This window comes from Anomalospiza imberbis, chromosome 17, assembly GCF_031753505.1.
Source record: "Anomalospiza imberbis isolate Cuckoo-Finch-1a 21T00152 chromosome 17, ASM3175350v1, whole genome shotgun sequence".
Taxonomy (NCBI): Eukaryota; Metazoa; Chordata; class Aves; order Passeriformes; family Viduidae; genus Anomalospiza; species Anomalospiza imberbis.
Genome location: NC_089697.1, coordinates 9,973,076 through 10,000,000, shown reverse-complemented (window position 1 = coordinate 10,000,000; position 26,925 = coordinate 9,973,076). Strand labels below are relative to the sequence as shown.

At 44.3% G+C, this 26,925-nt stretch overlaps 3 protein-coding genes across 3 annotated transcripts in view; 2 read left to right on the top strand and 1 right to left on the bottom strand.

Annotated features, from left to right (window-relative positions):
• The window catches only part of PSMA7 (proteasome 20S subunit alpha 7), a 5,528-nt gene extending 648 nt beyond the window's left edge, over positions 1-4,880 (bottom strand). The window contains exons 1-5 of the mRNA XM_068207965.1: positions 4,722-4,880; positions 3,343-3,469; positions 2,379-2,503; positions 906-1,028; positions 444-563 (exon numbers count right to left, since the gene is read on the bottom strand). Of these exons, the coding sequence (XP_068064066.1) occupies positions 444-563; positions 906-1,028; positions 2,379-2,503; positions 3,343-3,469; positions 4,722-4,817 (591 nt within the window). The 5' untranslated portion in view covers positions 4,818-4,880. The remainder of the gene's footprint in view (positions 1-443; positions 564-905; positions 1,029-2,378; positions 2,504-3,342; positions 3,470-4,721) is intronic.
• Positions 4,881-5,844: 964 nt separating this feature from the next.
• SS18L1 (SS18L1 subunit of BAF chromatin remodeling complex) lies at positions 5,845-17,785 on the top strand. Its single transcript, XM_068207959.1, has 11 exons — positions 5,845-6,042; positions 8,696-8,772; positions 9,403-9,487; positions 10,335-10,479; positions 13,067-13,264; positions 14,259-14,423; positions 15,321-15,422; positions 15,833-15,925; positions 16,535-16,654; positions 17,388-17,515; positions 17,728-17,785. The coding sequence occupies exons 1-11, from the start codon at positions 5,974-5,976 to the stop codon at positions 17,752-17,754; spliced, it is 1,209 nt and encodes a 402-aa protein (XP_068064060.1). The 5' UTR covers positions 5,845-5,973; the 3' UTR covers positions 17,755-17,785.
• Positions 17,786-21,278: 3,493 nt separating this feature from the next.
• On the top strand, positions 21,279-26,183 carry MTG2 (mitochondrial ribosome associated GTPase 2). Its single transcript, XM_068207958.1, has 6 exons — positions 21,279-21,503; positions 22,493-22,640; positions 23,252-23,367; positions 23,647-23,865; positions 24,504-24,642; positions 25,037-26,183. Exons 1-6 carry the CDS (start codon positions 21,294-21,296, stop codon positions 25,429-25,431), a joined length of 1,227 nt encoding a protein of 408 aa, XP_068064059.1. The 5' UTR covers positions 21,279-21,293; the 3' UTR covers positions 25,432-26,183.
• Positions 26,184-26,925: the final 742 nt, after the last annotated feature.

Here is a 26,925-nt window from a genome sequence, read left to right as displayed (position 1 = left end):
GTGTATTTCACTCCTTAGCTCTTAAAATCTCAACACCAGCAGCACTAACTCTCAAAATGGTCTTCACAGTGGTGCCAGTGCCCTGGGCACATGGAGAACACCTCAGCCCCACCACCTGACCTGTGCTATTTTTTTTTTTTTCAATTAAAAAATAAAATATTCACCATGTGCTTTAGCACATCTCTGGTGCATTTGTGTTAACACCCAGAACTGAAGTCTGTTTTCCTCACCAGAGCTGCTGGTAAGTTCTGTATAAACTATGGAAATTGTTACCCCAAATATTCTGAACCTTGAATTCAATCCACCCACAGCCTACAGTAAGCAGCTCTCACAGATCCCTTGCAGTACTTCCTTGGTGCATCCACAAATATTTTCCCCTATTCACATCTAAGAAGTGCATCTGGACAGTGAAAAGCCACAGAAGAGATGTGAAACAGCCTCACCTCGAGAAGAGCCTTGATGACAAGTTTAATAGTCAGATCATCTGTTTCAATGGCCTCATCAGTGTAGTTTTTCTCCAGGAACTCACGCACAGATTTGGCTCCTCTGCCAATGGCATTAGCCTGGAAACATTAAGGGGAAAAAGAAAAATGGGAGTTTAGAAAAGATTGCATTTGCAGAGCAAGAAAGAAACACAAAGTTGTACAACTGCATAATTTGTCACACACAAAGACAGTTATCTGGCACAGGTGGGTTGGTTTTGGGGTTTTTTTGAAAGTAGGACAAGACTTCCCAAGGAAAGCTGAACTGCAGATGGCCACTCTCAGTACATTTGATCATTGAGGATTTCTGCAGCTGTGTGACAGCACCATCTGGCCAGCAAGATCTCCTCTACCCCAATCCCGCTTTAAAGGAGACATTAACTCAGAAATATTCCATTTCCAGCAGGGCCTGAACCCACTCACCTTCCAAGCATGGTACGTGCCAGAGGGGTCAGTCTGGTACAGCCGTGGGGTCCCATCGAAGTCAAAGCCCACGATGAGGGCGGAGATCCCAAAGGGCCTGCGGCCGTTGCTCTGCGTGTACCTCTGAGCACAAAGGACACACTCTCAGGCAGTTCTGAACACACTTCTAGGCTGCAAAGCAGACTCTGGAGCAGTTACAACCAGGAGAGCTACCAGAAATGCTTTTAACTGGCTCTCTCCAGTAGTCAGGACTCTGTATCTCATGGAGCCCCTAAGACAGGCAAGCGAGAGGTGGTTCCTGTCCAAGCCCTGTTCCTACACCTGGTTACAGCTTCCAGAAGCATCTCCCCACCTGCTGAGTGGTGCTGAGGCAGCCAGAGCCAGGTCTGTAAGCCCCAGTGCGGCACCAGTGTGCCAAAAAATACCATGAGGACACCCGAACACAGTTTTCACCAATGATTTGCACTGATTCCACGGGAAATCATGGCAGCTCCGTGGCTGTAAGCAGGTTACACTGGAGCCATGTCACAGCCCTCCTGGGACACTGCTAGCAAAGTCATTGCAGTGTCACTCACCAGGGGCACGAGGGCTGACACCCACAGCACCACGGCAGCAGGAGCTGGGCCAGGTGTGTTTGCAACAGTGTGAGAGAAAGGGTGAATGTGCCAGAAAGACAGACACAAACGTGAGATTGGATAAAGGAACAAAGTGAAACTCAGGAAGTGGTGCCTTGCTCTGACAGACTAGTGATTATTACTATTACTACTAAAGAATCCCATTGTTACCATCACCACTGCTCCAACACTCTGTACATAAGGAAATTAAATTTTCTCTAATTCTCACTAGTGGCTGAAAATCAGTTTAATACACTGGCAAATGAGTAATTTTCTCACAGAATGCAGCTGGGCATATTTTGATGCTGCAAGTCATTCTAAATTCATGACTATCAAACACAAAACATATTAAATACTGCACCAATTTGCTCCCCTCTTACCCATCCCTGCAATGGCTTTGCAGAAGGAAAAACTACCAGGAGCCATGAAGAAAAGACAGTAACTCAGGCCCACTGCTCTGGGAGTGAGATGAGCAGGGTGTTGCTGATGACATTAACACATGGAACTGTGCAGACCTTACAAGAAATAGTTGCTTTATCTTAGGGGAAAAAACTCAGATCAAACAGCACTCAACTGTTCTTTTCCACTGCTACATCCCCATTCCCAATAAACACCCACAATGTGATTTTTACCAGGTAAGTGGAGTGAGGCCAGAGCACAGACATTTACACAGCTTGAAGAAGTGTCAGATATTCCATGCTACACAGCCTGTGGATTGTGCTACGCGTGTGACACTCTGGTCCCACGTGGTACACACCTCTTACACACCCAATTGTACATGATGCATAGCACAAGAGCACATAAAACATCCCTGTCAGGTCAGGACACATCCTCAGCAGCTCTGTGCAGCCCCAAGTACCTGTTTCAGGCTGGCAATGTAGCGTGTGATGTACTCCACGGTGACAGGATCCTCCACAGTGAGCCTGTGGCTCTGACATTCCACCCGAGCTCTGTTTATGACTATCCTGGCATCAGCTGTCAGCCCTGAAACGACAGAGGGGCCTCAGAGTCATGAAAAAACCTCAGAACACCAATCTGGCCCTCAAAGGCCCATGAGGTCAGTGTCAACAGCAATGGAAAATCAAAGCAGAGGTCAAACTCTCAGGTTTGCTGAGCAAGAGCATTTGTAGGGCAGCAGAAAGTGGTTAATGCACAAAAACAACTAAAGGATTTAGTTTACAGCTTCCATGTTTGTGAGTTAGGTGGCATATAATTCTGAACCAGGTAATGGGAGTATTACTGACAGCATTCCACATCCCAGCTGATTTGCAATGCTCGTTCTCACACACATTATTCCTCATGCAGTCCAGTTTCATCTGCCCAGCAAACCTCATCTAGTTAACGAGGCTACAGCAGCATGATATTAGCTGACAAAAGTGTGACCCTTTAAAAAAATATTTTAAAGAAATTTAATTATTATTTAATTATTCTTATTATTTACTTTTTAGCTAATGCTGCCATTTTTCACTTACAGCCTTGTTTTTATGAGAGAATTTTTCCTCAAGTTTGTGAACACCCCTGCACATATCCCAGACCCTGGCTAAGAGAGCAAGGCAGGAGAAAGAACCGAGCCTCTCATTCCTGCACACTGAACCTAAACCCTGTTGTTTTAGTCAGTTAAATCAGATCTCTCCTTAAAAATATTATTGACACTAACACTCTATCTTTCCATATTAAAAAAAAACCAGAATAAGCTCCTGTGGAAATACTGTGCTTCCCACAGTTCTCAGCCAGTTAAACCCTGTATGTTGGGTTCTAAGATTCCCAGATTGGGGCCCAAAGGTGCCCCAATAACTGCCAAAACCCCTGAAGGCACCATGTACCTGCAAAAGCCATGCAGACATTGTCATCCAGGGCACAGATCTTCCTGACAGTTCTCTCATCCTGCAGCTTTGCCACTGACTTCTTCTCCACACCAAGGACAACAATATCCTTCCCTCTTACTCCAACCTTCCGTGCATGAAAAGAAGAAGTAAAAAATGTTAACCCAGGTCCAAAAATCCTCATAGCTGCAGACTTTACTCAAATGAGCAGTAACCAGGCACAAACCCCCACACTGTAACCACTACCTCAGCCTGAAGTCAGGATTTTATTTCCCACTCAACCCGGAGGCAGGACTGATGTAACAAAAATTGCAATGCATTTCAGGGTGCAGTTTCATCATCGGTTTACAACAACCTAAATCCCTGTGGCTCCCAAGAGACAGATTCCAGCTCCTCTTACAAACTGTCTTTTCTGCAACAGCACCATCAGTGTTTCCACAGCCACAAAAACCCCGCTAGTCCAGTGGCACTGCTCAGCTCCAGAGCCCAAGGCACTGAAGATCAGGCCAAGTAACACCTACAGCTGCCAAAATGTTCTGTCTGTAGCCGCCTTAACGTCCTAATTCATTCCTTGAATATACCTTTTCCAACATCACAGAGGAAGAAAAAACCCTTGACCTTTCCCCTTCATCCTCGCTGTTTCTCACAGAGGGATGGGAATATTTTTTTATTGTGGGGCAGCCCTGCTGTCAGCATGTTCCAAATGTCTCTAAAAACATTAAACTCAACAAGAGACAACACGGGTGGTTATATTGCATGCTGTCTCCACCTTTACAGTATTTTTAATGTCTGAAAAAAACGCAGAATCTATTTGGCGCTAGATTATGTCACAATCATTCCCATCCCAATGATGGTACATTCTCTTTTTGATAATGGCAATTAAAACATACTACAACTATTAATACAGTCGTGACTTTTTAAAATTAAAACTTACCTTTACTAGAACTTATTACAATCACTAATACAACGGTATTTGCAAATTAACGCTTTTTTCCTCCTCCCCTAAATGAAATAAAACTTTCACTGAGCAAAAGCTTGGCACAACTGGAAGCTGGGAGCCATCAATGTGCTTCTAAGGGGAATTTCCCAGGGCGCTGGGAATCTGCCTCGCACACAAACACCAAATACCACAGTCTGCGGCACGAACTGCAGGGAGGAGAGGATCCCTCCAGGCCTCGCACAACGCCGGAGCCCCGCAGGAAGCGATGCGCTTTGGGCAGCCCCGCCGGGGCACACGCACCCCAAGGGATCTCCCTGAAGCGGCTCCCGCTGCCCCCGCGGCCTCCCGGGCCCGCCAGGCCGGGCGCGCAGCGCGGCGCAGGCCCCGCCGCGGGCCCCGCTCCGCCGCCGCCCCGCCAGCCCCGCGGCCGCCGACTCACCGCGGTGGAGCCCTTCTTGACCGCCTCCTGCGCGTATTCCACCTGGAAGAGGTGCCCGTCCGGGGAGAAGACGGTGATGGCGCGGTCGTAGCTCATGGCTCCGGCAGAACCCGCACCGTCATCCGGGCGGGCCGGGGGCGGGGCCGCTGCGCTCCTGCGCTGCGCGCTCGGCGTACGCACTTGGCGTACGCGCTCGGCGCACGCACGGGGCGCGCTGCGCAGCGCCGACCCCAAAAATCACCCCTGCCGCGGGCACGGACACCTTCCATCCGCTGTCCCAGCCTGCTCCCAGCCCCGTCCAGCCCCGGCTTGGACGCTTCCAGGCATAGGGCAAACGCAGCTCCTCTGTGCCAGGGCCTCGCCGCCCTCGCAGGGAAGATTTTCCTAATATCTCACCTAAACCTACTCTCTTCCGATTTGAACCCATTCCCCGGGTCCTGTCACTCCAGCCCCTTGTAAACAGCCTTGCCCCATCCTTGCTGTGCGTCCCCTTGAGGCACTGGAGAGCCACAACCGGGTCACCCCGACGGCAGGCTGAACAGCGGCGGTTCTCCCAGCCTTCCCCGGAGCAGAGGTGCCCGTGGCCGGGCTGTCCCGCCTGGCCGCTCCCGCTGTGTCCCCTCTCCCTGTCCCCCCGCTCCCGCTGTCCCTCCTCTCCCTGTCCCTCCTCTCCCTGTCCCTCCTCTCCCTGTCCCCCCGCTCCCGCTGTCCCTCCTCTCCCTGTCCCCCCTCTCCCTGTCCCTCCTCTCCCTGTCCCTCCTCTCCCTGTCCCCCCTCTCCCTGTCCCCCCGCTCCCGCTGTGCCCCCGCCGCACGCAGCGCCCCGCGCGCTACGCACTTGGCGCAGCGGCCCCGCGCCGCTCCCCGCGCTGGCGCACTTGGCGTACGCAGCCGGCGTACGCAGTTGGCGCAGCGGGCGGCGCGGCCGAGGCCGCGGGAGCCCGGCGGCCGGGACCGCACCATGTGCGGGCGGCGGGGAGGCGGCGCCGCCGCCGCTCCCGTGCCCTCCCCGGATCGCCGCCGCCGCCCCCGCCCCGCCGCCGCGGGGGCTCGGGGGGGGCGCGGCGGGGGCGGTGCCCGGCGGCGCGGGGCGCGGCGCCCGCGGGTGGGCGCGGGGCGCAGATCGTACCATCTGCGGCCGCCCCCCTCCCCGTGCACTGCGGAGAATCCTCGCACGGCAATAGCAGCCAGATAATAACAATATTATTAGAGCCTGGAACCGATATATTATAGACACATAAAAATCCCCCACCATGTCGGTTGCCTTTGCTTCTGCTCGCCCAAGAGGCAAAGGGGAGGTCACCCAGCAAACTATCCAGAAGGTAAAAGAGCATGCTTTTATACAGACAATTTTAGACATTTATTCTGTCCATGCCCCTGCAGCTGGAGGCTGATTTCTAGGGCGATCAGGAAAACTCGTGAATTTGCGAGGGCTGCAGAGATGGACAGCTGGAGAGAGAGAGGTGGGGGAAGGAGGAGGAGGAGGAGGAGGTGGAACAAAGCAAAGGTGTTCAGATCGCTGCAAAGAGAGCGAGAGAAGGACGTAGGGAATAAAATCGGGATGGCACGTTATCCCTGCTGCTCGCCAAGGGGAAACGCTGCCAAGCATACATTGCGAAACGGCTATAAAATTTGCAAATATGCGATTAATTTATGATGGTATGTCATCTTCTGGCCCCCAAAGAATCCAACCTAAAAAATGAATTGAAATAAAATACTGAATTTTCAAGGGTTTTCTTTTGTATCTGGATGCAGAATTTTAATCTCTCAGAAGATAGAGGGAGCACCAGCCACTGGTATTTTTCATAAACTATTATTATTATTATTATTGTTATTATTATTGTTATTATTATTGTTATTATTATTATGTGTTTGTTGATGTTTAATGACAAACAAAGGGTTTGAACGATTTTCTCTGGAGAGAACATCCCCACATGGGTCTCAAGTGGAGGCCAAATCAGAGGGTGCCGAGCTGGGAAGTTATTGTTTCCTATTTCCCAGGATTGCCAGCACAAGCAGACCCTGGCACCCTTCTCCTGCAGAAGGTGACGGCCAGGAGCGACGAGGCTGGAAATGGCCATAAAGAATGTGCGTGTTTTTACTGTCACTGCTGTTGGTCAGGTGCACTTTTGCTGTCATTTTGGCCGTTCCCCGTGGCTCAGGTGTGCTGTCCGTGATGTGGCGTGAGCCAGGTGTGAGCTCCGTGGGGTCCCTTCACTGCCAGTGACCAGTGCAGAAGTGCCACTGCCAACACAGCAATTAACCTGTCACCAGGGGCTGTGCAGCCAAGCCATGATCTGGTGCCAATTTATGACTTCTAGGGGACAAAAATTCCCTCGGTGCTAGCGTGTGACAGGGCAGAGATGAGGGCAGAACGGACTGCCACCAGAGAGGCTAGAGAGATGACTTGCATCTCAGGAGACTGTTTGGAAACATCCCATTTTGTGGAGCTCTTGCAGCACGTGGTGTTGCGAACCAATTCATTTGAAATGCTGGAATATTTCAGACTCGGTGAATAAGTTTTCCTCTAACCTCCAAATCAGTTGCAATTATTTCATAATTCAGTTGTTTGTCATTAAACCCGCACCCACAGACAAAGGGCAGATAAAGTATCTTCTGTTCTATTTTCAAGCCCTTTCCTTTTTGCATATTCATAAACTTCATGGAAGCTTCAAAATGTTCTTTCTTTACAAATGATGAGTGAAACCACTTCCCATCTCAGGTGCATTTGCTGTCATGTTTCTTTGGGACTGTTCATCAGTGTTGGGCTGTTGGCAGTGATTTTCTCTTTGACAAACAGCAATGCTAAGGAACAGGCACAGGAACTGGATGGGATTTATAGTCAAGGATGGAAATGGAGCAGAGAGAGCAGGAGAAAAAAAAACCTCCAAAAGTCTTCATTAAAGTGAGCTTTTGAGAACATATACAAATTTCAATGAAAAATATTATTCTTATTTGCATTCATATTATATAAACAGCTTCTTTTTATTTATTAACTCAATTTTAACAGTCTTTCAAAGCTGTTCTTATCCCAGTATCAAATATTCCTAAAATAGATTTCACACAGAGGAAGTTAGAGCTTTTGGCAACAGAGTAGTGGTGGTGCTCCTCTAAAATAGTTCATCAAATAGCATTTCCAGGGCAGTAAAATTCAGTTCTGAACCAGAAATGGTTCTTTCCTCAAGAGCTCTCCTGCTCTGATGACACAGTGGTTCAAAGGCCCAATCTTGCAAGCCCTTGATAGCAGTGGTATCTACAAGATCTATTATACCAAAGGCAAATCTAAATTTCTACGTGCTGGTATTTTTTTTTTATTTATTCATTCACCTGGAGAAAGTGTGCTGCATTCACAAGAAATCTGGGAGAAAGAGACAAACTAATGTATCTGAAATTTCAGAACAAATCAAAGGATATTTTAAGCTTTTAATCATATTATGAGCTCATTAAATAAAAGTAAGGACATATTGGAATGTAATTCTCTTAAACATGGTTTCAGTAGCTGCAGTGATGCAAATTTTATACTTCATCAGGTTCAGCTGCCAGCACGCTGTAGTCCTATGGAGGAAAAGGAGTAAGTTTAATTGTTTGAAAGTTTGTTTCCTACTTAAAAGTAGGCATGTTAGTAATAGTTGACATTTTGGAAAGTGTTGGGTGATATTTTGGGATGAGGCAGAGATAATTCATAGTGAAAGTGTTTTCCTTCTTCAGCATCAGAATTTATCTGCCATTTAAGGAACAAGGTGAGTCCATTAATTCTTCTGTATGGGTATTTCAAGTAACTACTTTAAAGATAACTGTTTATAATTAAATCAACCTTGTGGCTCAATAAAGTCACATGTAGGTAATTTACAACAGCCAAGGCAACAAAACTGCACAAAACACCATCCAGTGCCAAGGAGGGTGGAGGATCACAAAAATACAGGACTTTGATACAATTCTCATAGTAACATGTTTTGGTCCTGTTTCTTTTTTCAGATGCTAGATGAAAATCACCACCTAATACAATGCATTATGGATTATCAGAGCAAGGGGAAAACTGCAGAATGTACTCAGTGAGTATTACAAATTCGGGAGTTTGTTAGAAATGTTTCCTGAAGTCTGACTCTTCCCTTTGCTCAGTGGCACAGCTGTTGGTTTGCTCTTGGAAACACTCCTGTTCCTTTCTGGGAGCTTTTCCAGTTCATGGACAACTATGAAGAGGCAGAAATGGTTCTGGTGGTGCTTAGTTGTGTAAACACTCCAGTTAGAGCACTCTTGAAAAAAATCATGTTCTTCACAGCTTGCTGGGCTTTGGAGTCCTGGAATTTCATTCCTGTCAGGGCCCTTGTTAGACAGAGAAGGGAAGAGTATCTGATTGTTGGAGCAGCTAACTGAGTATCAGTCCTCCAAGACTGAGGTCCCAGCTCCACAGTTCAAAGTGCTTTCAAAGGAGGGTGTATTTTACCTCTCCCTTCCCCCAAATTTATCCTTCTTGTAAAAAAGGTGTTGAGCACGCTGATCCTTGATGGGAAACATGACAGCACAGACACGGGTCATTGCTACTGCTATTTATTAGGACAGATTAAAAATGGGTTAAGGTAATTTAACTAACCATTTGTAAAAAGGGGGGGAAAAAAGAGAAAGACTTGGAATTTTGTGTATTGTTAACCCTTTCCAAATAAGCCTTACTCCTTGTTCTGTAGATACCAACAAATCTTGCACAGAAACCTGGTTTACTTGGCAACAATAGCAGACTCTAACCAGAATATGCAGTCCTTGCTTCCTGCTGTAAGTACCAGCACAATTACTGTAACTAATAATTAGTTATTAGCATAACTAATATCATAGTTATTTCCCTCAGATACATTAGCTATGCCAGAGGGAAATGTTCTTTGATTCTGTCTCAGATTACTATAAATGAACCGTTTTTTAGTATTTTTCCAGCTGAAAGTTTTGAAGTGGCCAAGTAGACCACCAAACAAAATCAAAAGTTACTTTTACTTTGTTTAAATTATGTTCTTTTGGATATTTGTGTTAATCTCTGTCCCATAGCTCAAGGTTTATGATGCAGTGGTGAAGTCTGACCAGCTCCATTTGTTCCAGATTCAATATTCTTACCTGTTCTTACTGTATTCTTTACTTGGGGGGAAAAAATGCTGCTGTTCTACATCAAAAATCTTATTCAACACTCGGGCATTGGTTTGTCTTTACACGTGTTGTTATTCTTGCTCAGTGGATTGATTTGGGAAGTACCCCACATTAACACAAACTGCAGCATAGCTTGGCAAAGGTCAATCTGTCACCACACTCCTGTGTTGTCTTTGCTAATGCATTCCTCGCAGTGGTTGTGTTTGGAAATCCATGTGAGTGCAGAGGAACGAGCGCAGAAGCCACACTCGGTGACAAACACAATAATTTCAAGCCCTTCACTGTGCTGCTGCCTGTCAGCTGCTCTGTCATGCTCAATGACATTCACACAGAGGAGTCAAACCAAGAAAGCTTTGCCCAAAAAGCAAAGCAAACACGTATTTAACCGAGGCAGTTTTTAGTCATAGTCAGGCTAATTTGGGGGCTGCTATTTTTCTATTTAAAAACCTAACCAAAAATTTTGCTTTTCCTCCTTGTTGTTTCGCAGCCACCAACGCAAAATATAAACTTGGGCCCGGGAGGGATGAGTCAGAGCGCATCCAACCAATCCCTCCACTCCCAGAGCAATCTCAGCGATGCCATCGGGACCGGCCTTCCTCCTTCCTCCCTCATGCAGAGTCAGATTAGCAATGGTGAGCTTTGGTCCCCTTTGTGCTGCTTTGCTGTTGCCTGGCAACAAAATCATTAATGCAGAATATACTTAGAGAGCTGGAAAAGACCTCTCCTAACTCACCTTTCAGGCATATGGGGATTTCAGGCACATGCTGAAATCACCACAAAATGGCTACAGGCAGGAATGATGTTGGCTTCTGCAGAGTGCTTTGTGTTTCTGCAGAGGAAATTAAAGACATCTTTTTTAAAAAATGCATGATTAAAATCAGCGAGTAAAAGATGCATCCAAATTTTCAGTAAGAAAAATTATATGTTGCAGTATTTTTGTCATGGAAGTGGCGGGGTTGGCCAGGGTAAAATGGAATTGCTTGCATGACTAACCACACAACCAAGCCTTCAGATTGCAAAGACCTTCCAGGATACATTTCTCCTTACAAACCATTTGGTGTTGCACCAAATGTCCTCTACAAAAGCTTGCAGAGATTGTACTACACAGTCAAAGAATTTGCACAGATATTTCATATTAATAAGATAATATGATCTGTTTGGTTTTGTTCATGCAACTAAACTAATGGAAAAAAAAATTTAACATGTGCATTTTATATTATTAATAATCTGTTTGTTTTGTAGATCATAGTTATTCAGTCAGTTGTTTCTGTGGGTGTCTCCCAGAGTAACTGAGAGCAAAACCAGTTTCTATAAATAGAAATATCTGATGGTAAAATCACAGACCTTGGCAGGGGGACTCAAAAGCAGACACAAGCCACGAAATTACTTCTGAGTTTTTGAAAATCCCTTTATGGTCAAACCTATAGTACCTTTTAAACAATTGGATAAGGGACCTGTAAAGTGAATTTACTAAATTTTCCAGGGCCTTTGTTTTGAAAGATTTAATACTGAGTATGAGTAATATATTAAGTCAGTCAAACATTGTTTTATGTTATTCAGAATAGTCATTTTCAGTGCTACTGTTGTTGGTTTTCTGATTTGCTCCCCAGCCTCCTCCAGATCTTTGGAGTAATTTGCTGCTGATTGAAAGAAGCAGACTGGAAGTCTTAAGGACTGGACTCATCCACATATTTTCCCTCAGAATCCCAAATTAGCCAACCTTTTTTTTTTCTTATTTTAAAGAGGGCCAAGAATCTCTGTTTTTTTCCCATGCAAATAAGGCAAGGTTTACCAACACCTGCTTCACTCCATCTCTCACTCAAGGCAATGGCTATCTCCATTCACACAGTGTGTGACCTTGTGTTGCACCAGGATCAGCTTTACAACTTAAACAAACCAGAGCAAAACACAGAGATAATTTTCTGTAGCAGCATTTTGACCCAGCTCCACTGATTTCCAGAGAGTTGTCTCTCTTCATCTCTTGTTGAAACTGCTGCTTGCATCTCTTCATTAGAGGAAAATCTCATAATTTACAGCAAATGTTCTAATTTTGATGTCTATGAAAACCATTAAGGGAAATTAATGAGGTTTTTACTAAACGAGTTAGACGTTTTTCAGAGGCTGCAGATACACTTAATAACCCTGAATTAAAATATCATTATTTAAACATTGCAACATAATTCTGCCTCTTCTAAGGATTCTGCATTCTACCTAAATTAATTGAGATTGACAACAATGTGGCTGAATTTAGAAAGACAACAGTATGCACCATTATAACTTGGATAGTAACAAGATACAGCATTTATACAGAAATATACAGAATTACAGAATTTATACAGAATTATACAGAATATACAGAAAACAACTTTGCAAAACTCATTCATAAAACTATTTCCAGCAATAAGCAACAAATAAGAGCCCCATTTCCCCCAATATTAGCTACCCAACTGTGACAGGATTCTGAAAAATCAGCACACTGCCAGATAAGGAGGATGATCCAAACCCAGGATGTATCTGGAGCAGTCTGATGATTACATTCTGATGTTGAAAGGGAGTAACAACTGGGATTGTTATGGGGACTTGGCAAATTTATCTTCCTCTGAGGTACTTTTAGTCAAACTTCAGGAAAGGGAGAGATAGGTTTGTTCTCTGAGCAGAGGCCCCATTGGTACTTCAGAAGCCCCAGCTAAGAAGGTGAGCTGTTTATAGAGGAACTATACAGTTATATATAGTTATACATACTGGTTGTATAGTACTGGTTATTTATAGTTATATCCACTACATAGGAATAGTGGATGCAGCAATGTGCAAAGTGTCTCTCAGCCACTGCTGTGCCTTCCCATTGTCACCACCTGAGTGAAGGGGGAAAAGGAATCAACTGCAGGACAAGAGGGATGAAAGGACAAAATTCAAAAGGCTGGGATGTTTCCTGAGGAAACATGGAAGGAAGTGGTTGTAGGGCATTGCTGCTGGTTTTGTTCTTTCCATCTGCAATCCTGTACAGCCTGGATTTGGCTTCCAGGAAGAGGAGGTTTGCTCCAACTGTGCAGCAGGCAGTTTTAATTTGTTTGTAGATAACAGAGAGTGTTAATAATGAGGATTTTGGCGGTTTGTTTTGCCTTATCATAAGGTATTTCAGAAAGGCTGCAAGGCCTCATGCTCGCTGTGCATTGCTAATAATAGCTCAGATTTTCTTGTTGCTCTCTCTCATTTTTGTAGGTCCTAACCACGTGTCTATGCAGCAGTCAGGCCAGAACACCATGCCCACGACCTCTCTGAGTATGACTGTCAGCAGCCATGGGACTGGCCCTGGTTACAGCCACACAGTGCCTGCCTCTCAGAACGTGCCAATGCAAGGCCAGGGCTCAATAGGCAATTACGTCTCTCGAACAAACATCAACATGCAGTCCAATCCAGGTAAGCTCCCTCTTCCTCCTCCTGGGCCACCTTGACTTTCCACTGACCTCAGAGGGTTTGCCACACATGACTTCATTCTCTAAATATTTCCTATGGACAGCTACAAACGTACCTGAGGAACAGACAGCTTTAAGACATCTCTGAATCTCCAGGTGTCAGGCGCCAGTGCAAATCAGAAGAGTTTCAGACTTGCTTTAACGTAGGCTGACTCGCCATGGTTAGGGCTGAGCTGGGGAAAAGAGGGTTAGGTAGAGGTGCAGCAGCATTGTCTGATAGCCCTGGCAGCAAATCCCACAGCCATGGGAGGGATCTGAGCAGCACCTTTACCCAAGCACAAAGAACCTGCCAGAGTATAACACATTTACTGTTTGTACATTACTAGCCCATCTTGTTATTTTATTGGTACTTCACATTGTTTGCAGGGCGTTAATAGACTAGCAGACAACTCAGTCTCTTAATTAAAAAAAGTTTGCTAGTTGAATTGCATTGAATGGGACGTCTGATGCTTTAGAATTCTTTACAGCAGCATGAAATTTAGGAATCAAATAAATCCTAGAATATCAGTTTACTTAAACTCTATAATCATGAGATGTGTGAGAAGATGGAAGCACAAGAAAGAATATATTAGAAAAGAAATGCAGCAATGAAATAGTCAAGAGGTAGACAGGAACAAACATCATTTCTTGTTTCTTTCTTTAACCCTACTGCAATAAGGCTTACATTCTTTTAAGTAAGCTAATAATAATCAAGGCTGGGTGTATTTTTAAATATCTGCTGAAGCAAATGGCAAGAACTGACCATGTAATAAGATCCTTTCTGGATTCCAGTGCAGAAGAGTAAATAAATCCAGTAGGAAAACATCTCCCCCTGTGGAAAATTCACAGAATTATCAGGACGCATGTTAGCTGAAGGTTTTAACTTGCTTCCAAAGAGACTAGGAGAGAACTGCCCCATGTTCATCTTTGGAAAACAGTCTTTTCCATGTCCGTTGTAGTCTCCATGATGCACCAGCAAGCAGCAACGTCACATTACAACTCGGCACAAGGAGGGAGCCAGCACTACCAGGGACAGTCCTCCATTGCCATGATGAGCCAGAGCAACCAAGGCAACAGCATGATGGGGCAGCGACCCATGGGCCCTTACAGAGCTTCACAGCAAGGTAAAATTGTTATCAGACTGTTGATAGAACTCTCATTAGACTGATGACACTCTGTCTGTCCTGTGGGGTACACAGGTCACCAACATTTCCAAGTCACATTTACAAATGGAGAATCCCACCCAGGAGCACAGGAAATCCTGAATGGTGCAAGTATCATGACAATGAGATGAACTTGAATCTATTTTCAAGAGTCATCTATTTCATTATTTTGAGTGTTTAGAAAAATAATTCTGTTTAAAAGGGATCATAGATCTCTAAAGAAAAGAGAAACAATTTGATATACAGCTCATTTGAGGCACTGGGAATCTATTCAGTTCTTTCCCGTGGTGTTGGATCAGCCCTAACATGGCACAGTTAGCAAGGAACACATTTCTGGAAAGAAGATACAGTTTGCCAGCAACTGGAATGAAAAATTAGGCCAAGGAAAAGAAAACACCAGAGGATAACTACCATGCTCTAAGACCTCTCTGGATGAAGTTCTAAGAGGTAATAAAGCTGCTAGACTGATTCTAAAATAAACTGAATTTTGCTAAGAAACAAATTAATGTATTAATGAAAATATATTTAATTCTGACTGTGCTCTTGAGCATGGAATCCATTCCTGTGCATTCTAATAACTCAGACCAGTAGATGAAATGCAGGCCTTACTTTTGGTGTTGCTGCAGCAGTGAGTGATTCTAGGATGTGTTACTGATTGTTGTGGGATTTCAATTTCATTCTTTGTCTGAGAATACAAATTTATTTCCTTTTTCTAGTGAGCAAAACATCTTTATAACTGCTCTCAATTGTTTGCTTTTCCAGACATAAACTTTGTTTTCTTAAAAAAATATATTCGATGAGAGAAACACATCCCTTAGGAGTCCACAGGCTCAGTCTGCCTTGTCTTGTGCCTTGCAGGTTCCTCGCAGCAGTACATGGGTCAGGAAGAATATTACAGTGAGCAGTACAGTCATGGCCAAGGCTCATCAGAACCTATGAATCAGCAATACTATCCAGATGGTAATTCCTCTGAGCTGGGCTCACCGTGATACTGCTAAAGTGCAGAGCACCACGACTGCCACGTCCAAGGACATGGCAAACCTATTATGCTTCATTTCCAATTTAATGCTGGAAAATTAGAATCCCAGAGGATGGGAGCCTGGTACAAAACATGCACATCAGTGCACCCTGCTATATAAACTGCTCAAAAAGAGCCCAAAGCTCAGTTTGGATTAGTAAAGACAAGAGTTTCATCCATTGGTGTCACTTTCCTTGCCGTGTATTCAATATTCTCCCTAAGGGGTCTGTATTTGCGCTTAGCCTCATCTTGGTGCATAAGCAGATTCATAATATATATTCAATATATATTCAGCACTGTGTCTATGGTCCCATTAAGAATGTATCTGACAAATCTTTGTGACTCCTTGCAGGACATGGTGATTATGCCTATCAGCAGTCATCCTATACTGAACAGAGCTACGACCGGTCGTTTGACGACTCTACACAACACTACTATGAAGGAGGTAGGAAAATACAGCAAAATCTTAACAGTAAATTCAATGTATTATTAAGATATCTGAACTCTAAATTAACTGGTAACACTAACTGAATTTTGGTGCAGCAAGGTGGCATTTAGGAGAAGCGATGTCTTCTAGAGAGCCTCTGTTCATTTTGTTGTTTCAGGATACAGCAAATGGAATTTCCATCATAGGTATTTAAAAAAAAATACCAGTAACAACTAGATAAGGGATCTTTCTGGGATATATGAATAAATATCATTATCTAGAAGAAAATACAACAAGAGGACTTCTTGAGAAAGCAGCTATTTACCCTGGTAGATTAATCTTTGTGACTTTTTCTTCTGAAGCCCTTCTGGGATAAAAAATTACTTTGGGGAACAGGTTATTTCTTTCTTTGTTTAGTGATGTAGCTCTTCTATTCAAAAGAATTAAAAATCACTGGAGAAATAAGCATCTTGCTTGACAAAATCCAATCATCTGTTTCTAAGAAAAGTATTTGTGTATGAGTTCTAGACCAAGGCTCCTTACGCCTTCATTTTCCTTATGATCCACGTGTACAGTGAAATACCTGCCTCATCTATGACCAAACAATTCCAATATTTTCCCCTCCAGGAAATTCTCAGTACAGCCAGCAGCAGGCAGGATACCAACAGGGAGCTGCACAACAGCAAACATATTCCCAGCAGCAATACCCAAATCAACAGAGTTACCCAGGACAACAGCAAGGATATGGTAAGAAAACTCTCAGTGGCTGGTCAAGTGTTTGCAGTGTTTCACCCCAATGCCTCCATTCCTAAGCTAAAATAGGCTGTAAACGATTTTCTTGATTAACCTTGGATTAACAATGAACCAAAATTAGCCAAATATCTAGTAAAGGGATTCTGGGCAGTAACATACATAAGTATAGCACTGCATTCCATCCTGAATCCCTCTCTCTTTTGACAGAAGTTAGAAAATACACATTTTCTTCATGTTGACTTTATGTTAAACATCATCAGGAGGTCACTGCCTGGGTTCCCAGGCCTCCTACACACCTAGTCCTTCTGAACTGACATGAAAAAGAACATCAGCAGTCTAGAGAATCACTCCTTTGTTGCTTATAGTGGCACAGCCAGATTAGATAGGAATTTAAACATGCAGTTGTTACTAAAATATAGGCCAGATAATTTGCACAGAAGTGTGCCAATACAGGTTTCAGAGAGGCTTCACTTAGAAGTATTATAACATTTCCTGAGCTAAGTTTAAAACCTGAAGTTTACAATGCTGCAGCTACATCATTATTGGTATTAACACCTCCTAGTGCAAACCTAGAGGGGAGGTCTGGGCAGAATCGACTCACAGTTCTTACTCACAGAGCTTACTTTGTTAGCATCATGGTTTAGATTGTGTTAACTCTTAAAAACCTCCAGCAAATCAAGCCTGTAATGGATTTTACTGCCTGTAATGGATTTTACTGTCTTCTCAGGTCCTGCACAAGGAGCCTCTTCACAGTATTCCAGCTACCAACAGGGACAGGGGCAGCAATATGGAAGTTACAGAGCTTCCCAGACAGGCCCATCCGCTCAGCAACAGAGGCCTTATGGCTACGAGCAGGTAAATTGTCTAAATCTCTGCTCTGAAAGAGCAGATATGGCTGTTAGCTCTGTCTATAAATCTATCTGATAATTTGGTGCAGGTATATGGGTGATACTTCAGTAGATCTTGTAAAATTCACAGACCAAAAGATATTGCCTAACTTGCAGTAAGCCTCTAATATATTATGCTTCAACATTTCTATTTCTTCTTTTTTTTTTTTTTTTTAACAGGGACAATATGGAAATTACCAGCAATAAAAGAATACAGTGCTGTGTCAGATTCCTTTCATTAGTATCTCAATCTTTTGAACTGGATGTACAGGCAGTTTTGATTAATTGTAATATGTTGGTTACCCCTTAGCACAAAGCAGCGTCTGTATGTGAACAGTGTTCATTTCATGCTGGATATGAAGCAGTGCACTACTGGTAACAAGACAATGCTTTAATGGTTTGATATTTGGTGCTGTGTATAGTACTGTATGTTGATACAACACAGAAGTTTTCCATTTACCCCCTCTTGTCCCGTTCTCGATGTTTCTGAATAGCTTTAGGATCATTTGATCACAGTTGTGCCCCGTTCTGGAAAACAGCCAGGCTGTTCTGCAGTCTGGCCCAATGCAAAGCCCATCAATCACATCTCAGTGCAGGGAAGTTCCCTGTGGTAAGTTATGGATCTTTTTTTACCTGGATGCATTGAAGATTACCTGCCAGCCTCCAAAATCCATGGCTCTTCAGTTTACTTCTACAGAACAAGGGGATGGATATATTCCTTAAAAAATGTCAGTTCTATGCTATATGACAAAAAATAGCTGCAACTTCTGTAATACCTACCTACCTACCTACCCAAATCCTAAAATTCAGTAATCTGCATAAGTCCACATTTCTGTTGTGAAAGGTACAGAAAGAGGATCCAAACCTATGATCATAGAAATGTTAATAAATAGAAGCACCTTTTATATGTCTGTGTAAACAAAGGTATTTCTGTTGTGGAAAGAAAAGCAGAAGGGAGCTCTGAGACCTACAGCGTCAGCCTGCTCGATATCAATATTGCTTCATATCGTGCTTAGCTGAGAAAAACATCTGGCAGAAGTCCTGTCTTGAATATCCTACTCCAAATTTTATAATTTGCATATACATTTTTGTGCCAAATTTTGCAAGCAGGTGGCTGGCATCCTTCTTTATTCTGGTTCTTGTGCTGCCCTTGCTCAGATTCCCCAGCAAGCATTATAACCATAAATATTGTCAGATTTGGTGGTCTGTTGTTCTTACACCTCATCATCACTTTTATTTTCCTGTTGTAGCTTGACAGAAAAATAGTTCAGAGGCAAAAGAAAAAAAAATTGCATCTTTATTGCAGACAAGCAATTAAATTCAGCTTTAATTGTGAGACACTATTATGCATATAGAGAGGGGAGCTATTAATGGGGTCAACCAGTGAGAGAACACCTATAGAAGGAGAATTTAGAGAGAAAAACTAGTGGTATGTAAAAATCAGTATGAACAATGTAAGTCGCTTCTATTCAGTTTTATATGTTCTTATAAAGTCTTGGGGGGGTTGAAACAAAAGGCGCTTTTAAAATACTTATATAAGTGTTGAACAAAATACTGTGTCCAAATTTCTCTGAAGCAAAAATCTGGGGTGGCTGTGTAGCCCACAAACATTTTTTGATATGCGATTAACTGCAAATTTACAAAAGTAGATACACTGTGTAGGATTTTCTCCTTTTCTTTGTCTGACTGGTGTTATTTATGGGATTTCGAGTACTTTATATTTTGAAAAACAAAGACCACAAGGAGAACACAACATCTCTCAATTCGTTGCTTTTTTTTTTTTCCTTTAGAAGAAAATCTTTAACTGGACGACTAAGAGGTTTACTATTAAATGTTGTTCAAGCACTGTCCTTCCAATGTTAATAATTTCAACTACTGGTAAAATAGAAGACTTTTTTTTTTCAGTCAGTCCTCATTTCTCTCATCTTTCCTGCTGGTGTTTTCATACAAACAAGTACTCTCAAATAGAAATGAACAGAAAGGAAGATTGTTTTCTTTATAATAATTACTATTACAGGTAGCCAGAAGAATGCAATATTGCTCTTTGCCAGTTTGGGAATATGCCTTTTATGTGGTTTTTGAAAGTGCTGAAATGCTTTTGAGAGAATATGAGCAAACCGAAACAGCAACATTACATCAATCTGAAATGTCTTACATTAAGAACTTCGTGAATGTTGTGTATATAATGTATTTGAAAGAGCACTTTGAAAATAGTTTGTACATTTATTTCCTAATTTATACATGATTTTTGGTGTTAATATTTTTAATTGTTAATAACAAAACGTTTATTTAATGTGTCGTCCATTTTTATGTATTAATGTGGAAACAAAGTGATGCCAGCATTTTGACTTCTTCCATGAATTGTATCATTTTCTGTTTTGTAATACAGAATGCTTGAAAATTGTTTAGTTTAAATATTATCTGCAAGTGGATTTGGTGGTACTTTTCTTGTGGCAGATGGAATGGAGAGAGCACAGGTTACGCTTTCCTTGGGGGTGCTGGTGGGTGGGAGCTGGCCATGCCCCAGCGCAGAAATGCCCCGGGTGCTGGGCTGATCCCGGCGTGGGCAGCGAGGGAGGGAGAATTCTGCCCCTCAGGGCATGGACCTGTTGGAGAGGGCCCGCAGGACCAAGCTGATCAGCGGGATGGAGCAGCTCGGCCACGAGGAAAGGCTGAGGGAATCGGGATTGTTCGGCCTGGTTAGGGGAACCTTGGGCTGCCTTAATTGCGGCCTTGCCGTGCCTGAAGGGAGCTGTAGGAAAGACGGAAAGAGGCGATTTACAAAGCCCGCAGTGACCAGACAAGGGGGAATGGTTCAAGCCGGCAGAGGGCAGGGTTAGATGGGGTATTAGGAGGATGCTCGGCACTGAGAGGGGCGGGAGGCCCTGGCACTGGGTGCCCGGAGAAGCTGTGGCTGGACGCGCTCAAGGCCAGGCTGGACGGGGCTTGGTGCAAGCTGGGGTAGGGGAAGGGGGAACGACATGATCTTTACGGTCCCCTCCAACGCAAGCCGTTCTGCAGTCTGTGACTCGCGGACCACCTCAGCCCTCAGCGGCGCCGCTCTCGGGACGCACGGGCCGGGCTGAGGCGGGGCTGAGGCCGGGCTGAGGCCGGGCTGAGGCCGGGCTGAGGCCGGGCTGAGGCGGGGCTGAGGCCGGGCTGAGGCCGGGCTGAGCCGGGGCTGAGGCCGGGCTGAGGCGGGGCTGAGGCCGGGCTGAGCCGGGGCTGAGGCCGGGCTGAGGCCGGGCTGAGGCGGGGCTGAGGCGGGGCTGAGGCGGGGCTGAGGCCGGGCTGAGGCGGGGCTGAGGCGGGGCTGAGGCGGGGCTGAGGCGGGGCTGAGGCCGAGCTGAGGCGGGGCTGAGGCGGGGCTGAGGCGGGGCTGAGGCCGGGCTGAGGCCGGGCTGAGGCCGGGCTGAGGCCGGGCTGAGGCCGGGCTGAGGCGGGGCTGAGGCCGGGCTGAGGCCGGGCTGAGGCGGGGCTGAGGCCGGGCTGAGGCCGGGCTGAGGCGGGGCTGAGGCCGGGCTGAGGCCGGGCTGAGGCGGGGCTGAGGCCGGGCTGAGGCGGGGCTGAGGCGGGGCTGAGGCCGGCCTGAGGCGGGGCTGAGGCCGGGCTGAGGCGGGGCTGAGGCGGGGCTGAGGCCGGGCTGAGGCGGGGCTGAGGCGGGCCGGGGCTGCCGGGGGCGCGGCTTCGCCGCAGCGGCTGCGCCGGGGAGGCCGAGGCGGGGCCGGGGCCGTGGCCCTCCCTCCATGGCGGTGCTGTGTGGGGCCGGGCTGGGCAGCTCGGCGCTCCCGGCCGCTGCCGGGGCGCTGAGGCGCTGCGGGGTCGGGGCGAGCAGCCGCAGCCCCTGGAAGCCGGTCCTGCTCCTGCTCAGCCCGCCGGCTTTCTCCACGACCTGCGCCCGGTGCGCCAAGGACAGGCGGCTGAGGCAGAAGAGAGCCATTTCGGAGCGGCAGCTGGTAAGTGCTGGGCTCCGTGCGGGTTCGGGGTACCTCAGACTCAGCTGCCGCCGCTGTGAGGAAATACTGGCTAAAATATAATTGACTTCCAGAATAGGGAGGCAGTGAGTCTGCCCTGCGGTATTCTCGGTGTTCGCAGTGATCGTAGTAGCGGTCCACTTCCCCTTTGGGCCCTTTGGCCTGGAAGCATCCGTAAGTCTAGAAAGCAAGAAGGTTTTTAAAGCTAAAGCTGTAAAATGGTGGCTTAGCTTTAAATCTAAAATATTGTTTTGTTTCTCGCTGTTTTTTTAGTTTTGCTGTGTAGTCAGCTGCCAGACAAGCATCACTTTATGTCAGAGAAACTTCGGGGTCCTAGAATTTATTCTTCATCTTATTTTACTATTTACACGTCTCTGGAAAATCTTATTTTCTAATGATCCATAAATCACTTCCCATTAAAAGCCATAGTTTACTCTTTCGCCGTGTGGTGGTGCCAAATACTTTGTAAAAGAGGCTTTTTAGCAGTAGTATAAATTTGATTATCAAAAGTTCAGTTGAGAGGGTTTTTTTTTTCAGTTACTTATCTTTGGTATCATAACACTAAGAAGACTTTTTCTCCCTCACATACTAGTTGTGCCGTTTATTTAAAGTGAAAACAATTCCACCTGTCAGTGAGTGTACTTCCCTAATATTTTCCCTTGGGAATTTCAGCTCCTTTTCTGGAGATAAATAAAGTTATATCAACGTAGCCTTAGGCATTTGCTTTTAAAAAAGTTCTTAAAAATACTTGAAAGTTGAGATATGTTTTTCTTTATTATTACACTCAGTACACTGCATTTAGCTGATCTGTGAATGGCAGCAGAATTGTGATTCGGAGTTCTGGTTTCTTTTTTCTGTTAAATGGAATTCATCGTGGCTAAAAATAGCAGGTCTGGCTGTTGACTAAAACTTCTTGGAAGATGAGTCTGATAAATTGTACTTAAAGGGAGCAACCCCCACCCCTGTTGCAGACACGTTATTTCGTGGATCAGCGGAAAGTGCGTGTGGTTGGAGGACAAGGAGGAGACGGGGGCCATTCCTTCCACAGTGAGCCCAGGAAAGTGTTTGGAGGTCCTGATGGTGGAAATGGAGGTGATGGGGGTCATGTCATTTTTAAAGGTAAACCTCACTGAATCCGTTCTGTTTTGTGTTGTTGTCTTCTTGCTTAACACCCAACCCCAGCAAAAACAGCCCTGCACGGATGGTAAGAAATGGTAAATGGCAAAAAGGTTAAAATGATTATTTCTGCATGAGATGTCTTCACTTTCAAAGTTTTGTCCTGAGCTGTGGTAAGGAGGACATAAATGACACTGACAGCCTTTGAAAGAACTTTGAAAATAGAGGTATTTTGCAGATACTTTAGTGAGTGGTGCCTGACTGTGTTATGTTAAGATCTGATTAAATTTTCCTCTTAAGATAAATAAAGCTGCTTCTACAACCACTCTGCTGTAAAATCTAATCTAGCAAATTAATTTTGGTTTGGAATGACCACATTAATAAACCTAAACAGCTAAGTACAGACAGTTAAACTTAATCACAACTTAGATTGATGTTAGTCTTCCCTGATATGCTATTGTTGAGACAGTAAATAAAAAATAGGCACAATAAATAGTAAATAGGATGTGCACTCATGCAATATTCAAAAAGGGAAAGAACAGTCAAGAGTTGGCTTTTCTGTGCCTGTTTTACTAAAGCAGTGTGTTCAAAATGTGCATCTCTTTGCTTTTCAGCTGACCAGCAAATGAAATCACTTTCTTCAGTGTTCCGCTTCTATCAGGGTTTTCACGGAGAGAGGGGAGGAAGCAAAAACTGTTACGGAGCTAACGGTGCACACATGTATGTTAAAGTAAGTCAGTGGTGTTGCCTGCTGTGTGGTAGCTTGGTACATGGCTGATTTTCAAGCTGGAGAACCTTATTGTGTGCAAATCTCATGTGTAATGGAGGGTAAATGTCTGACAGTGCTGTTTGAGTTCAGAAAGTGAGTTTCATGAAAGACAATTCTCTTTTTGGGCTTCTCACCTTGAGAATATGCAGGAGTGATTTTCAGCAAGTCTGAAATCAGCTGGTGGAGGATCTGCTGCAGGCTTTGAGCTTCAGTGTAATGCTTGCACCTCTTTGCTTTGAGGTCCCTGTCGGTACTTTGGTGAAAGAGGATGGTGAAGTTGTGGCTGACCTCACCCAGCATGGAGAGGAGTACATTGCAGCCTATGGAGGAGCTGGAGGGAAAGGGAATCGCTTCTTTCTCTCCAACGAAAACCGCGCTCCGAAATTATTTACTCCAGGAGAGCCAGGTCAGGAGAGGGTCCTTCATCTGGAGCTCAAGACAACAGCTCATGCAGGATTGGTGAGTTTCTGTTGGTTCAGCTTCCACTTGACTGACTGAAGAAATAATGTGAGATAACATTTTCTTAGCCCCAGGCTTGCTTGTTTGGAGATGTTCAATGCTTTCTTGCTGTTACTTGGTAGAAGGGTGTCCAAAGCGATTCACAGAGCTGTCACTCTCATGCTACTTGATGTTGTCCTACTTCTGCTAAAATCCATACTATACATAGAGAAAAAAGATTCATCAGTGGTTGCTGATGATGTACAGCAGCTTTGTCTGCTGGTTCTGCAGATGATACAGTATAGAGGATGCTTTTAAATTGGTTTGTTTTCTTGGTTTTGGGGTTTTTTCCCCTAAATTATAAAGTTAAATCATCTGTTTCATCCCTGTATTTCTCTTTTTACAGATCTTAAACATTTGACTTTGTTAGTGACAGGTTTATCATCCTCTGAAATGAAAAATGCTCAGTCAACTTTGAGCTTAAGCTATTTTTGTATTTGAGTATGGAAATATTCTAACACCAGCTGGCAAACTTGTGAAAGTTATGCTTTGCTGCAAAATGTTCTTGATGTAGTCCAACAACTGCAGAATAACTGTCTGGTCTAGCAGAATTTTGCAGATTTGTTAAAGACTGAAAAATTTGTGTGTTTGTATTCCAGGTGGGCTTTCCCAATGCTGGCAAATCCTCACTTTTGAGAGCCATCTCCCGGGCAAAGCCAGCTGTGGCTGCCTACCCATTCACAACCCTAAACCCCCATGTTGGCATTGTCCACTATCAGGACTATGAACAAGTGGCAGGTAAGAATTTGAAGTTTGTTGTGTGTACCTTGATAGCAATTTGTGTCACCTTTGTAAATGCTTTAAAATGCTGCAGAAATAGATTCAGGAGTTCTGTAGTGTTCTTGCTAGTTCTAAAGAACTTCAAAGAAAACTCTACTGAAAGCCCATTTCACCTTCACTTGTAGGTACCCTTACTGCCAAACTGTCAGTCTGTATTCTGTCTGCACTGGAGTGATCTAGATTTAGGTGTTTTAAAAGATAACAGCAGCAAACTTAGCGTGAGTTGTGCTTTAATATTGAGGCACTGAGACATAATTCTAAAAGCACTGACACTGGCCAGTAAAAGACTGGGGGGATTTTTTGGGGGGGTTTTATTGGATCTGCTGGATTCACTGTGAAATTTCTCTTGTAGTTGCTGATATTCCTGGCCTAATCAAAGGTGCTCATCAGAACCGTGGGCTGGGGATGGCCTTCCTGAAGCACATTGAGCGCTGCCGCTTCCTCTTGTACGTGGTGGATCTCTCTGTGCCTCAGCCCTGGATCCAGCTGCAAGACTTGAAATATGAACTGGAAGCATATGGAAAAGGCTTGTCTGAGAGGCCTTGTGTTGTGATTGGGAATAAGATTGACCTTGCTCAGTCCAGGATCAATCTGCCACTCCTTAGGGAGCAGGTAGCTGAGAGGGTCATCGCGTTGTCTGCACTGACAGGAGACAACTTGGAGGAGCTGCTGTTGCATCTGAGAGAACTGTATGACACTTATGTGAAGACAGAGCAGTCACGAGGACAAAGCCCAGTCAAGTGGTAGAAGCCACAACTGCTGTGAACTGTGCTGGAAGGAGAGCAAAGTTAAAGCAGCAGTTTGATTTGAGTGCATTTCTTTGATTTGGGCTTCTTGTGGGTTGTTTTTGTTGTTAATATGGAAGGGCACAGCATGGGGATTTGTTCTGGACTGCTGCTTTGGAAAGATTGTTTTGTTTGTTCACCTTTGAGGTGTCTTGAAGTTTTACAACAAAGCTTGAAAATTGTAATCATGGTGGGTGTTGAACTGGAAACCTGGCTCTTGTTTGGCGTACTATAGAATGAAGAGAATGCTGTCTAGTAGAAATGACTGAAATTCAGGATCTGCAGGAGGTGTTGGCTTATTTTATGAAGTGTACTGAAGTCACTCTCAATTTTCAGTAATCAAAAGTTCTAAAATAAAATCAGGTGGTCCCATGTTTATCTGTTTCTATATGATGGCCAATTTCAGTTGTGTCTTATTTTTTTCCTATTGTGGTTTGGTATGGTTTTTTCTCCTCAGCAGCTGAGGCACAGCTCAGTATTTTAAGGGAGGGGGAGCATGAAAGAACTGCAATTAATGACTGAAATTATTTTCTCATTAATATAAATAATTTACTATATTTAAATACTGGCAGCAGCTAAGTAGCTGAATAAACTGGCCAGGAACCAGCCATTTGAGACTCACATCTGAGTTCTCCCATTTAGGAATCTCAGGCAGTGTTCTGAGAAATCCTAGGCTTAGATACATCAAATAAGATAAACATTCAGTTCTTTGTGTGTGTGTCCCTTTTTTTTTTTTTTATTCAACTATATCATTTTATTGACTGTGTTCTTAAACTGTAGGAATTCAGGAATCTTAATTTAGAACAGTGGTCTTTGCCCTCTCCTCATACTAAAAGAAGAGCTGCTTCTGTATACTCTGGTCATATTTTCTGTAAAAGATTATCATCTTAATAATGGAAAGTCAAAATTCATCAAAACATATAATTAAACTTTTTCATAAGGGACCTGAACAGGCTTGTGGAGTGCTGAGACACAACACTGTTAGAAACAGAGGAAATTACTGAGTGGATATGAAAAACACTAAGTTGTAGCCTCTAACCACTTTTTGTAATATACCAGAGTGAAGGTGATAATTCTCTCTGCTTCTTTCTGTGCACATTTTTGATTTCATCACTGGTAGTCTGATGCTGCTGCATGGAACATCCTTAAAAGCAGGGTTTTAATTCTGAAAAAGTACAGATCAACTTGAAAGCCTGAATTGATTAATAAATCATGGCCAAGCAAGTAGTTACCTCTCCTAAATTCACATTCTGAGTATTTCTTGTTGTGGTCAGGTGTGGGGAGTAATCTGTGCATTATAAACAGTGATGGATAGGTATAAATAGGATCAGGAAAAATCAAAACTAGTATTAAAACCTAAAGTCTCTCCTGTGTTTTGCTTCATCCCTGGGACTTACTAAGTTGAATTAAATAGAAGTTAATATTCAGTTCTATTCTTCTGTTTGGATTTGTGCAG

Coding starts and splice junctions, on each gene's coding strand:
- MTG2 (XM_068207958.1), top strand. CDS start 21,294: ATGGCGGTGCTGTGTGGGGCCGGGCTGGGCAGCTCGGCGCTCCCGGCC. Junction 22,641..23,251: donor GGGTCATGTCATTTTTAAAG/GTAAACCTCACT, acceptor TTTGCTTTTCAG/CTGACCAGCAAATGAAATCA. Junction 23,368..23,646: donor GTGCACACATGTATGTTAAA/GTAAGTCAGTGG, acceptor CTTTGCTTTGAG/GTCCCTGTCGGTACTTTGGT.
- SS18L1 (XM_068207959.1), top strand. CDS start 5,974: ATGTCGGTTGCCTTTGCTTCTGCTCGCCCAAGAGGCAAAGGGGAGGTC. Junction 10,480..13,066: donor GCAGAGTCAGATTAGCAATG/GTGAGCTTTGGT, acceptor TCATTTTTGTAG/GTCCTAACCACGTGTCTATG. Junction 16,655..17,387: donor AGGACAACAGCAAGGATATG/GTAAGAAAACTC, acceptor CTGTCTTCTCAG/GTCCTGCACAAGGAGCCTCT.